Below are 13,944 nucleotides of genomic sequence, written 5' to 3' on the forward strand. Positions count from 1 at the left end.
TCATCCCCTTCCCCACGCATGGTCTTGCCCAGCACAGAGCTATTCAGGATTTTGCTTGCATTGCTGTGCTCTGGGCTCCAGCAGGCACATACAGCTGCGATGAGGTAGGGAGGAGGTGGGAATCTTTCTCCTTAGTGACAGTAGCTGTTAGATCAGCTCAGCTGCATCATGATACGTATCAGTCCATTCCGGCTGGCCCTTAAATACCTGATAACATGACAACTCTGACGATGTGTTAATTTTAAACAATTTCCTGAATTATGGCCTGTTGGGAGGCTATAACAGGGTTTAGAAAATAAAACATTCCTTCTCTCATTGGTGGAATTTTCCTGGTTTTATATACGATTGCGAAGTGATCTTTGGCTTAATAACAGTGCATAAAAGGTACTGCTGTATCACTGCTTTCATAGTTACTTGTTGCCAGTACTGTGGTTAAAGTGCTGAACTCTTTTGCAGGTTAATGAAATTTATCATGATGAGTCCCTCGGTGCTCACATTAACGTTGTCTTGGTGAGGATAATCCTGCTGAGCTACGGCAAGGTAAGGAAAGGTTAATTTAAATGGAGGATATCAATATCTCTGAACCTCATTCTTTTATGAGCAATGTAGTTACTGGTGACATATATTGGTTTTGTATTTTAATTTATACATTGTCCTTACCAGTTCACAAATATAAAGAACTTTTATGTTTATATGTATTTATTCATCATTTGAACATCACATTTCAAATAATTTCAATTTCTTCTGGGCTTTCCCTGTGTCATTTTAAGTTGCTGCTTAGCTCTGGCTGTCTATCTTTTCAGAGTTGTTTGAAATAATCCATGAAACGTAGTGAACGTTTTGGCTCCTTAAAAAAACACTAAATGTTGTGGTAGAAGTGTATGTAAGTAACAATAAACACAAGATCAGTTATGCAAGAAGCTGAGGGCTACAGCCTCATTCCAAGAACTCATTTAAACTTGGGCTTGACATTAGTGGGGCAACACGTGCTTAAAGTTAAGTGTGAATTCTTTGGGATAGGGGCTAGAAGGCAAGAGCTCTGCGGATCAGAGCTGTAATTAAGAATACCAAGTGTTCTCATGCTGTTTCTATGGAAGGGGTTACTCTACGGGCAAAACTCAGGTAAGGAGGAATGAAATGCTAAATGGTTTTCAAAAGTATTGTACTGCTCAGTACCTGTGTCATATTTTTGCCAAATCAACATCAAAATCCATGGAAACGGGAACAGGACATTTCAAGTATGTTGATAAATGCTTTGGTTAAGGGCGTGCGTGCCCAGCTGCTCAAAGCAGAGTGTTAAATGTAATGTCCCTTTCTGTGACCAGAGCTGCTGACATTTGCATGTTCATGGAATAAGCCTGGGTTCTGGAAGACTCCATGTAGGTTCATGCAAGTTGCGAAAATGCTGTCAGTGAAGAGCCAGCACAGACTGTGTCAGTGGTGAAGCTCCACTGACATTCACCAGTTTACCCTTCTTGACACCAGTTAAGAATTTTCCTCCCTGGTGCAAGTGAGGGAGCTCTGAGTTTTAGTCTGGGCTCTGCTGAAGACTCTTTACCACAATTTGGGATAAATTGTTCTGTCTAAGGTTCCTCATCTGGGAACTAAAGGCATCAATCCATCTCTGCTCTTTCTGCAGTGATGTAGATGATGGTGTAGTTAAGTGTTTCGGATAAGCTTAATCAGATGTGTGCCCTAAAATAAAAGGTATAAAAGGTCATGTTTGCCATTTTGTGACCAAAAGTTCATGGGTGTGTATAGTTAACGTTAAATTACAAAATAAATGAAAAATCCTTGTGATTCCTGTAATGATAGTAATCTGAGGCATTGCAGATTGACTAATAATTATCAAAAAATTCTGATATTGCAGTAGTGGTAGAAGCCAGCAGAATTAGCGCATAGGCTAGTCACTTCTTTGCTGTCCTTATTTCATAAGTGTTTCATAGTTGTTATGCATGTCTATCTTTAGCTCTATAGACCTGCACCAGTTGTCTGAACTCTGATAACTTGTGCTGTTTTTCTGATGGCAGACAACAGCTATGGTAGACCTCATTTCACCTTAAGAATCTTTCTTTCCTTCTGAAGAATAAAGTGGTGTCCATTGATAATTTGAAAGTTATCAATTTCATATTAATCTTCTTTAGGGAGGAGAGTGGGGTGGAGTGCGGAAACCTTCACTTCTTGGTGGGTCTTTGGCCGCATCACAAAAGTCGCTGTTGCAGGTAGCACTATGCAATCTGCTTGTGGATAGTCTACTTCCAGATTCTAGATCCGTAATCTGCAGTGGACAATGTTTTAGTTCCTGAGTTATCCTGCTGGTTTCAGCAGGGCATAAAATGGAATAATTCTAGTACCACAAGCTTGCCCTAAATAACCATGAAGATAATTTTTCTTGCACTTCTATATCTGATTCTTATTTACATGAAAGGCATTTTATGGCTTTCTGAAAAAAAGTAAAATTACTGTAAAATGTATCATTTCAGAGCTCCTCCACCTGATGGTGTGGGGGCTCGCATGCCCTGGCTGTATAAGAATAAAGTTTTTTATATTCATATTTTTAAAGCTCCTGATCAGAGAACTAGTACCAGGGAGTAGAAAGTGAGGAGGTTTCTCTTCGGAGGGTTGGGATTATTTAGCAGTGGAAAAGCAGAAAGGAAAGGTACATAGCTCTTACTTTCTGAACCTGTTCTGAGGAATTAGAACAAAGCCTTCAATATTTTATTATCCTGCTAAAACACACCAGCACTACCAATTTTTAGGAATATATATTAAAGGTACGTAATAAAAGGAAGGGCACGTGTACAAGTCAAGGCAATGCATGAATGAAGCAGCCAGGCTGGCTTCACAAGGTAAAAATATTAACCCAGTCTTGCTTGAGTAAGCATTTCTTTTGAAAGCACATATATGATATCTTCAGATTCATTTGCTTCATTGTTGGCAATTTATATATATTATCAAGGGTGCCATTTAAATAATCATAATAATTACATTATGGTTCTGTAATTTATGATACGCTTACCATCAGTGTCAGGTTTGTGACAGCACTCTGAGCTATTGCCAGTTCTCCACCCCTGAACAGCCTTCTACTGTATTGTGGTGTTTTGTTTTTTTTAAAGAGGATTGTATTATTTTATACAATATGTCATCTGTTGATAAGAATAATATGGACAATACTTGAGTTGCATAGCAACCAGCTTTTCAGTGATTCTTGCTTGAAGGTACTCCATTCCTTGAAATTTACTTATTTCTAGTATTTTCAAACACAGGCAACCGTACATTCAAAAGTTTCAATAATTTCAATAATTGCATTAATTGCCCTGGAATATTAAAAAATGGAAGATGTTCCTTGATGGTGACATGCTGAAATTACTTCAGGGGCAAATTCAAAAGATCTGACATGATTTTACTGATTTAACACTTTGTGTAAGTTACCACCTTTGGACTTCGAGGGTATGGTGGGCTGAGACCTGCCAAGGCACACCAGGCTTGGCCGCTGGCTGGGTGGTGTGCTGGAGGAGAAGGCAGCGTGTGGTTGTGGGGTAGGGCTGCTGAAGCTACCAGCCCTCTCCTGACTCCCCACTTCTCTCTGAAGTACTTCAAACAAATGAACAACACTATCTGACGTACCAGGGCGGCTGATGTGAAGGCTTCGATCATGCCTGGCTGCTGCCTGCTCATTTACCAGTTCCATCAATGGGATAGAAAAATGTGTTCAGCAAAGGCTGCTCCATATCTCCAGTGGCTTCAGAAGCTACCATGCATTTCTCTGCATTTTCTTTGCATTGACTCCCAAAGTCACAGGCTGCTTTGATGTGATGGGATACTGCAAATAAGTAAACAGGGTACATGCAGTGCATTTTTCTTCAAATGGAAAAAAGATGAGCTGGCTCGCTTCTGTCCTTTTTACTTCAGTAGTAGGAAGATTGGTTACAAATTTTGGAAACTGTGGATGCATTTGAGATGAATATAATTCAACATTTGGGCAAATTATTCCATTTAGACCTATTTTTGGTTGTAACAGCTCTGTAATCCAGCTAGCTCTAGAATACTCAGGGGAATAAGCAAAGCAACCACTATCACCAAGTGCAGAGGAGGTGGCAAGAGATGAGCTGAGAATGGATTTAAAACCCTGACTGGTTATTATAAAATTTGTTTGGAAACATTTAAATCCTGAGCACTGCATAAAATCCTCTCATCGCCTCTTTGAGGTGGATGAATAAAGATTATTATTCCCATTTTGCAGCTAAAAAACCTAAGACGTTAAGTGTTATTTTCCAAGGCCACACGGAAGGCCACTGGCAGGCTGGGGATAAGACCTCATAAATTCCTGGCTCCAGCCCCATGCTCTGTCCATCGACAATGGTGACTTTGTGTGCAGATGAGCTGCTCTTGCACAGCGGCAGAGAAAAGCACACACGTTAGCTGGGATGGGTGTAATTAAGACAGTTATTAATAAACAAAAGTCAGAAAGACTTTTGCAGGAACTGCAGGGGTTTCAATAAATGCAGCCACCTGAGGATTTATGAGGGTTATTTCTTGGGAAATGTGAACATGGCAGTCCAGGACACCTCATAACTCTCCTTTGGAGCAGCGTGCACAGCTTGAGTCACCTGTATTCAGAGACGAACGGGGTGGGATAGGCTGAGGAATGCTGTGTCTGCTCTGTATGCATCTGGGATGGCAACCAGTAGGGAGAGAAAACCCATGTTAGCTATAAACCAATGTTGGCCCCAGAACAAGTGGTTGTACTCTGACCATGTGTTAACTTGGTCAAATTGAAAGAGGAACCTGACCACCAAGGCAGAGAGCCTTTCAAAAAGAGTAGGAGAGGGAAGAAAACCCAAATAGCTTTAAGATGGCAGCTCAGGAAGAAGGTAGTATGGGATGGATGCCTACAATTGCATAGGACAGGACTGTTCAACTGAGAAGGATTTTTCAGTTGTGTGTGCCTGAGATATTAGCAGAGCTCCTGCTGCCTCCATTTGGGACAAGATTTTACTACTGTTCTTTTCGTAAAATGATGCTTTCTTTATCTCTGCCATCTGACCTTTTAATATCTAAGATTGATGCAAGCAGGGAAGACATTCTCAGTTCAGTCAGGATGGAAAGCAATGGTTTGGTCTGAGCCAGGTTCTTCTCTCTGTTTCCCAGAGGGTGGCACAGGTGACACAGCTGAGATGGAAGGATAAGCTGGGTTTATCACTTAAATCTGATATTTGTCCTTACCATTTTGCTGTTGACCCTGGTTGAAGGGAAAGGGATGAGTGCTCCACTCATCTCTGTTTGTCCTGGGAAGAGGCGAAGACTCTGGCTGAGAGCAGTTGTGCCTGGCAAGGCAAGAGTGTTGTTAGCTGTACACCAGTGTCACAGAATAGCTGTGCTTGCAAGGGACCTCTGGGTGTCATCTAGTCCAATCCCACTGCTCAAAGCATGCTCACCTAGAGCAGGTTGCTTGGAACCTTGTCCAGCTGGGTTTTGAATATCTCCAAAGGCAGATACTCCACAACCTCTCCGGGCAACCTTTCCCAATGTTCAGCCACTCTTACAGTAAAACTACAGTAACACTCTTACAGGTTTTTTTTTTCTTGCATTTAAATGAATTTATTGTATTTCAGTTTGTGCCCATTGCCTTTTGTACTTTCTCTGGATACCAGAGAAGAATCTGGCTCAGTTGTCTTTACTCCCCTCTCAATAGCTGTTTATATACATTGACAAGATCCCCCTGAGCCTCCTCTTCTCCAGCCTCTCCTTGTATTAGAAGGTCCCTAATGTGGGTTGAGTATCTTAGTTTTCCACTGATGTTGGTAGATGCAGCAGACTTGAAAGCATCATCAGGAAACAAGCCTTGATCTTGCAGGGTGCTATACAAACATGTCTGAAGATGGAGTTGTTCACGCCAGCTTTTGGCCATCTCCACTTCTGCACAGGCTGAGTTGCAAGGCCAGAACCTACATATTATATAGCCTTTTGGCTGCTGTTCATATTTTTGCGTCGTTTTGATATGTTTAGGGTGGGAATAAAGATGAGAAGACATATTGTCCCTCTTACTTTTTATCTGGGTAAATTGTTGAATTGCCTTGTTTATATATAGACTCATAGCTTATAATTTCCTGGCGTGTTTTGTTGGGACCTTGTAGAATGTAGAGGTGGCTGATAGCATAAACAGTGCTTTGTATTCCTGATCTGCTTACATTTATAGAGAATTAGAAGCTGAAAAATGTTTACAAACTGCTGCAATAAGAAAGCTTTACAAATCCTTTGAATGCAAAATGACAGTTTCATGAACGTGCTATTTTTGTTAGCTCGGTTACCATGGATGCTCAATAATTGTGTTTATTTACTTTTTACTTGCTTCAGGATGAGAGAAGAATATAGAAGATCTAATCCAATATACAATGAACAAAACAAGTGCCAAGTAGAAGCAATGTAAACAGTGTGTTTTGCAGACACTTTACACATTCAAGAAGAGAAAGTCATATGTTAAATTGTTTCCCGAATGTGTGCTTTGCTGTGGTCCAACTTTTGCTATCATAGTTTGAAGCCTATCAAGTTAAGCATATTTCTGCTCCTTCTGGAGATGCTGAAGAGTAGCAAAGCCTTCTCCGTCGGTACTCTTGGAGCACCACCTAATGGATGAGTTAGGAAAGGTCCTTTTCCAGCAAGCTTCTGACTAGCCTAAATTTCCTGTGTTCTTACCATCCAAGTACCTGCTCATCAACACCGTTGCAGAGTTGTACCCAGTTATGCCAAATGGCAGATAAATAAAACAGTTGGTTAAAGAAAGCTGCCATTCTATGTGTGATACCAGTGTGTCTTTCACATGTACTGGCCACTTGAACTGTCTTTAAAAGTTTGGGTAGACTACAGATTAAATTTGTGGTTTTCTTCTAAAATAACTTTGTATTTGAAATTGTTAAAGAAAAATATTTGATATATTTCTTACTTCCCAAAAAATCTTCACAAGTGTTTGAAGGACCTTCCAGTCAGTTCCTAAATTCTTGTACTTCAATGTCTTCATAACAGGGAACCGAACATCACACTGATAAAAGACTTCCCAAAAGGCAAGAAAGGTAGTGAAGAAGGCTCGAAAGCTTCTGGATCAATGCAGTAACGACTTTCAACCATTTCTTACTGCCCTGCTTTGCCTCTTTGTATGAATGGTAGTTGCAACTCAGTTGTCTTACATTTTTGTTTAGTTTTTTTCTGCTGCTTCCACCTGGGAAGGAAGGGAGTAGAAAATAAATGAAGACAGAATCTAAAAAGGAAATGGGAGGCATTAGTAGACGTTTAGCATCCCAGAGAAAGGGTCTCAGCTGGTTCACTAGAGGGTTCTCGTAACCCTCTGTGGTGTCTCCTTGCATGGGGGATGTTCTACCAGCTGAGGCCTTTCCACTTCTTGGCCAATAACTCCATCTGTTTCCATCAGCAGTTCTCTGAAATGCCCACAGCTTTTTTGCTTTTCTTGCTGTGAGAAGTAAAGTTTCTCTTTCCATTGGCAGTTTTCCTGCTGATCAGCTGAGTAATGCTCTCCACAGGCCTGCTGTCCTGTTTGGAAAGGGGTCCTTCCCAGCCAGTTCTGAGCTTCTAGCCAGCTGCAGGACCTGCATGTTCCTGGCAGTGTGGGCTCTTTGGTGGCCAACAGTAACACCTACACCTCTTCTCTGTATGCAGCCTGCTAGGCCCCAAAGTTTCTCTTTTTGAAGTATGTCAAAGAGGGATTTTACCTTTACTTAAAATCCTTATTACTGTACACAGTTCATCTCTTTTTCTCCTTCTGCTTTGCCCATTTAATAAGGCGTAGAGCCTTTCTGAGTCTGATGAAAGCTCCCCATTGACTTCCAACAGAAAATATTATCAAGTGTTAGCTGATATCTCTACAAGATTAAATTTTTGGACAAGATCCTTCCAAAACATATTACATCTGCCCGGTAGAGTAACAAGCTGTGCCTGGTCCCATGATTTCCTAAGCTCCTTTCTTGCAGGGCAGTAGCATTTATCTTTAAAGGCGAGGTAGCTGAAAAAGTGAATACAGATGCAATATAAAAATATGTCTGTCTCAGGCAATCTCTGATCCAAAGAACATTGGCGCCTTGGAGGTTATTTGGAGGCAAATACTACACTATACTTGCACTCCTCTAATTCCCTTCCCTGGGCATCCCATTGCCTACTCTCAGGAGAGGACCATGGCTTACATGGCTCTTTGGTCTGAACCACTGCAATTGCGTAGCATGGTGAGGTCGGCAGTTCCCTGGCTATGCAGTATTCACTGTTAGTACTGTTGGAGCCTTTCTGATTTGAAAGTCCTCAACAAATTGCAGAAGGTGGGAATTTGAGTGAAAATTTTCTAGGAATCAAGTGGGTTTCTTTTTTCAGGCTGCTACATTACAGTGAAGAAAGACAAGGGACTAGTGGCCACATGATTTGAGTGCTCAGTGGACTTTGAGTATGCAGCAGGTAGACTGAGATTTTCCTCTTACTCTGTGGAAGTCCTACTCATTGACACAGGACCTCAAATTGCTATTTATATCTGTAACACATAGACACTTAGAATAATTGTCTTCCTAGTGGATGCATTGTTTCCCAGCCTAAAGAGCAGTGAGGCTCAATTTACATGTGCCACATTTTTGATGTAAAAGTGTGTCATTGGCAAAGAAGTCGGGCCGTCAGCTGAAACATGTTTTATAGACTGATGTGTTCGCAGTTCCCCCTCTTATGCCAAAGGGATTTTCTTCATTTTCCCCATTGTGTTGGATGCAAAAAACTCCACAATGCTCCAAATGAAGCAGTTGGTTCTCCTTTTGTTTGCTTGAAAATAAACTCTATATTCACTGTTGTGATAAATAAGCGTTGAGAAGGTCCTGGACTGAACCAGTGATTTTTGCTCTCAGAGTGGACTTCAGTATACGGTGAAAACAGTTGTCGACTCATGCCAGATGCCAATGCAGTGCCCAAACCGTGGGAGTTGATGGGTACACCACGTCAGACTGATCTGGTCTCTGGCAGACTCAATGTTTGTCAGGCAAGTGCTGCAAGCTGCTGTGTTAGTTCATTCGGAGACTAGTCTTTTGTGCTGGGGTCCACTGCAAAGCTTTCAGTTTAGGGGATAGGGAAGAGGTGACATATGACAGAGGAGGGCTATAAACCAGTGGTTATTTAGAATTTATTGCTTTTTTAATATTCCATGCTTCTTTGCTGATCATGCAGATCAGCATATTCTTTGCAAATATTTGGATACCCTTAAACACAGCACATGTTGATAGTGTGTATTTTTTGTTTGTTTTCTGATCAATGCGTCTTATCAAATGTGATTATTTTCATTTGGTACAGAAGGAGGTCATTATGAGACAACGAACTATTAGCAAATGATACACATGACTTGAGATTCCTCAACTTCATTTTACAGGATTCTTTGCTTTTTGAATCTTGCAGTAAGGTTTCTCACAGAGCTCCTTGAAGGGATTAATTTCTTCTGTGAAGCTTTGGAGAAATAAGAACAAGGTGGAGATGATGTAGATAGGTTTTTTGTTTGTTTGCTTGTTTGTTTTGGTTTTGTTTACTGACGGATGTTTTTAAAGACCTTGACAATGTCAAACCTTGTTTAAATGAAGAGGATTTTTGCTTGAAGAGCCAGGATTTTACCATGTAGTAGTCACTCAGAGTTTGTTTAAGTCTGTTCTTGTAAATATACAAAGAGGCAATGAAGGCACCTCAACTGCCCCATCATTTTAATACAGTTACTAGTTCAATTTCCAAGGGAATTATGGCTGGAAGCAGTATGATCCAGCGTGGGATTATATTACAACTTTTTCATTCCACAGTGGTATCAGAATCCAAACTGTGCCTCTATTTGGTTTATTAATTTGTTTTTCTGAACATTTGCAGAATTGTAATATCCCAGGTTTGCCAAAATCAGACCTCAGTTTGGCAGACTTTTCTTTTATCAATTCCAGTTGTTCTTCCACAACCCTTTGAGGATTTTTCTTTTTCATGTAGTCAATACTCTGTGTACTCCATCATGCACTCAATTAGAGGACACGTCAGATACATCTGTATTTAAACATGAACTATATTAATTCTCTCTTATTTTTGGCCCAGGCTAGGTTTTGCTCTACATTAAGTACTTTGGAATGAAAAATGCTTACAGTACAGTATAGCATCTACATTGTAGTGGTCTGTGTTATGATTACAGTGTTGTCATGGTAATATAATTTCTGCAAATGAAAAGCCAGGGTTCACATATGTAATTCCTACAAATCCTGGAAGGCCTGGGACGAGTTAATTAGTCATACATTTTATAGCATCCCACATACAATAAACTTTCTTAAGTCTTAGCAATGCACAGGATTAAGTAGAATTAGCTGGGAATTCTTAAGAAAGTACTATTTCAAAAAAAGGCAAATGTAGTAGTTGGATTTTAAAATACATTTCTCCTTCTTGTTCAAGAGAATTGTCCTGTGCACCGCACCTAATACACATTACCTCATTTGAGTCAGCTAAGCCGTGCCGGCGCACCACCCATGTAGTGTGCAGTTTATAGGGAGAATGGTGTACCACAATGGGAAGTTACATGTGCTACCTTCGGAACAATCTTCAGATATGGAATGGGATAAAACACACTTTAAAAGACAGTCATTGGGAAAGTACACATAGTTTTTACACTTAAAACATCCAGTAGTGTATTCAAAGGTCTGACAAAACAGCCCTAACAGCTCGGTTTCATGGCAGGAGTGGCTGATGAACCAGGGCTGGGTGCTGGCTGTCTGCTGCTGTTGCCATTTGCTTCCCTTGGCCATTAGGCATTACCCTTCCCTGCCCTGGGTTAGTCTCTGCTGGCCAACAGCTACCGCAGTTCCAACTGGGGCATGGGCTCCATTGGAAACTCTACATCAAGACTGGAAGTGATAGTGCAAGCTGGTGCCAGGGTGGCATAGAAATAATAACACACAGTGCATGATACAATATCAGTTTTGTCATTAAACTACCCTTTTTTTTTTTTTTCTTTTTTCTTTCATGATACCTTAGACCTCATAAACATGTCATGGAAATTGCATTTCATCTAACCATGGACATTAGCTATTTTCATACTTTCTTGGTCTAGTAAAATTTGTTTCTGAAGTGTAATTGTCTCTCTAAGAACAGACTTTCAATGGACATGGAATGTTTGTTCAAGTGCCTGAACAAGTTGGGAAAAAAAATTGAGACATATTTACTAAATAACTATTGTCTTTTCTTCCTGTGCATATGCAGTCTATGAGTCTGATAGAGATTGGGAACCCTTCGCAAAGTCTGGAAAATGTGTGTCGCTGGGCCTACTTGCAACAGAAACCTGACACTGGCCATGCAGAATATCACGACCATGCTATCTTTCTCACAAGGCAGGATTTCGGTCCATCTGGCATGCAAGGTAAGGTGTTCATTATGTTTTGTTTTGTAAACGTCAAGACTTCTGAGCAGCATTTGTGTTTATCACTTAGCAAGGCTAGTTATGCAAAGTTTAATTGTGTAACTTTTGCTTAGATTTGGTCAATGTTTGCTTTCCCCAGGAGCTCTGCATACAGCCATTTTCAGTTGTAACTGTTTCATTTAGTATTTTATCCTTTCTTACTGGTGGGATTATTTATTGGATCACTTCTTTGCTCTTGCTGAAGCCAAGCAAATGGGATCCCTATATAAACAGTCCTGAAAATGCCCAAAGATTAAAGAATAGATTTTGTGTTTAAAAGGTCTCCAAAGCCGTTGCTGTGTTCCAAAAGGATTGCCAAGAAATATTGTTACAGAGAGGTCTGGAACGGCAGGGCCAAGTGCTGTCCACTTTTTCCTTTTCTCAGGGGTCTGCCTCCTGTGAGATCAGGTTTGTTCACTGGAGGGAATAAATCTCAGAGCTTTTCTGTTCCTCTTGGGTTGGCCAGATCTGCTGTCAGCACAGGGCTGGGGTTTTGCTCTCATGTTCCCTGAGGGCTGGAGCCGCCCCGAGCTCCTCGTGAGCTGTAACCCACCAGTGTGTGGTGTCCTTTTCCCCTGTTGCCTCATGCACTTGGAGAAGGCAATTGCAAGATGGTCCTAGAGCTGACAACAGTTTTCTGTTTTATAAAGTATAGTTTTAAAAAATATATATATACAAAACATATATATAAAACCCCTATATATATATATAAAAATTATATAAGTATAGTTTTAATTTGTTCAACAGACTGGTTTCATCCGTTTTGTAGATGAGGGAGCACATTATTAAATGTTTGGGGGCAGAGGTCTCTTGAGAGGACCACTTCAACTATATTTGTGTCACAACAGAAGACAGGTGTTTGTCCTAGAGCTTCTCACTACATTGCCTTTCCATACTTGTTAATTTTCTGGAACACGGGGTATTTCTCACAGGCTACGCTCCAGTCACTGGAATGTGTCATCCTGTTCGAAGCTGCACTCTTAACCATGAAGATGGTTTTTCATCCGCATTTGTGGTGGCTCATGAAACTGGACATGTGTGAGTAGAACTGTGGACAGCCCGCGTCCTACCTTATAACGTCTTTGGTACTGACAAATATCCATGATGTTGGAAAGAAGCAGTTTATGTTAAGAAATAGTATTCAGAGTAAGCCCTGGCTTCAGATCTCAGCTCTCTCAAGGCTTTCTTTATAGTCTTAAATAAGGCTTATATTTTGGTATTTTCAAATGGAAAAAGGAACTAATACCAAAATACCTTCCTGGGCTGCTGTGAGAACAGATTGAATGATGTATTATAGTCTCCTGATGGAAATTTAAAGTACTCATAATGATGAAATATGAATTCATTAAGTCAGTGGAATACATGATTCTTGAAAACAATCCATATTAAATAAGCACATCATCTGTATATGTTACTGCTGGTAAAGGATACAGTACTGTATAGAAATGAGGTGCCAAGCAGTGAAGTTACAACTGTCCTATATATTTCATATAAGAAATGCAATAATTTTACTTATTGATGTGATTAGAACCAATGACCAGGCAGCAGCAGAGTTCTGGTTTCTCCCAGAGCATTTCAGTTTCCCTGTTTGCAGAGAACACCCACTGATTTCCCATTTTCTCTTTGGTGGAAAAACAGTTCCCCAAAGGCTTTTTCTGAACAGTTTAAATCTATTCTGTTTTCCCTAAGAAAGCCTGCAGGCCCTTTTCTCTTTGTCGTATCAGAATTATTAAGGGCTTTAAACAAAAAATTGGCAAAGTTTATTGCACCTCACTGTAAATGTATCTTAATTAGACAGGGACCTAGAATTGATACCCAGATGGTATTTGATTCCAGAATTTTTGAATTAGGATTAAAAAGAATACACAGTGAGCTTCAAAAGAGATACCACTGAAGAACGTTTGCAATCCCTCAAATCACATTCAGCCCCAATCTGTTAATTCAGATGAAGTTATGGACAGATAGCATCCGTGTTAGTCGAACAGTGCTAATAAAAAGCATACAATATAAGATCCTGACAAAGGTAGGAGAAAATATATTCATAATAAAGCCAAAAAGAAATTTTAAAATGTCTGTAACTTGGGGTGATCTTCTAGAAAGCCCCCAACACTTTCCAGGCTGTTTCACATTTAAACAATGTGGAATTGCTACTGGGCAATAGCAGCAGCTACTCTAAAGTAGCTTTTGGTGTGGCATCTTTTTTCTTCCATGCAAAGGACTTGTTTACAATTGCAGATTACTTCAAATTAAGCTAAGGTGTAATTTTTAAAAAGTTAGATAAACTCTTGAACAGTTTCAGGTTGGAGTATGAATAAATTTCTGTTAATACTCCTGGAGGGTAGACTAGATCCTTAATCCAGAAATGGATTCATTTAGCCATAGTTATTCACAAATGTGGATGTGCACAGAAGTCCAAAGAATGCATTTTTAGTCTATTCTGAAAGTGGATTATGCTAATCACATGAAAGTACTCTCGAGGGTCAGTGCTTCTATGTGGGGGC

At 40.2% G+C, this 13,944-nt stretch overlaps 1 protein-coding gene across 2 annotated transcripts in view; it reads left to right on the forward strand.

Annotated features, from left to right (window-relative positions):
- Window positions 1–13,944, forward strand: part of ADAMTS2 (ADAM metallopeptidase with thrombospondin type 1 motif 2) — a 185,730-nt gene that overhangs the window by 138,678 nt on the left and 33,108 nt on the right. For both annotated transcript variants that reach the window (XM_075102790.1, XM_075102788.1), the window contains 3 exons: window positions 457–540; window positions 11,248–11,404; window positions 12,376–12,481. In XM_075102790.1, coding sequence (XP_074958891.1) covers window positions 457–540; window positions 11,248–11,404; window positions 12,376–12,481 — 347 coding nt within the window. The remainder of the gene's footprint in view (window positions 1–456; window positions 541–11,247; window positions 11,405–12,375; window positions 12,482–13,944) is intronic.

Source organism: Phalacrocorax aristotelis, chromosome 8 (assembly GCF_949628215.1).
Source record: "Phalacrocorax aristotelis chromosome 8, bGulAri2.1, whole genome shotgun sequence".
In the NCBI taxonomy this organism is placed as follows: Eukaryota; Metazoa; Chordata; class Aves; order Suliformes; family Phalacrocoracidae; genus Phalacrocorax; species Phalacrocorax aristotelis.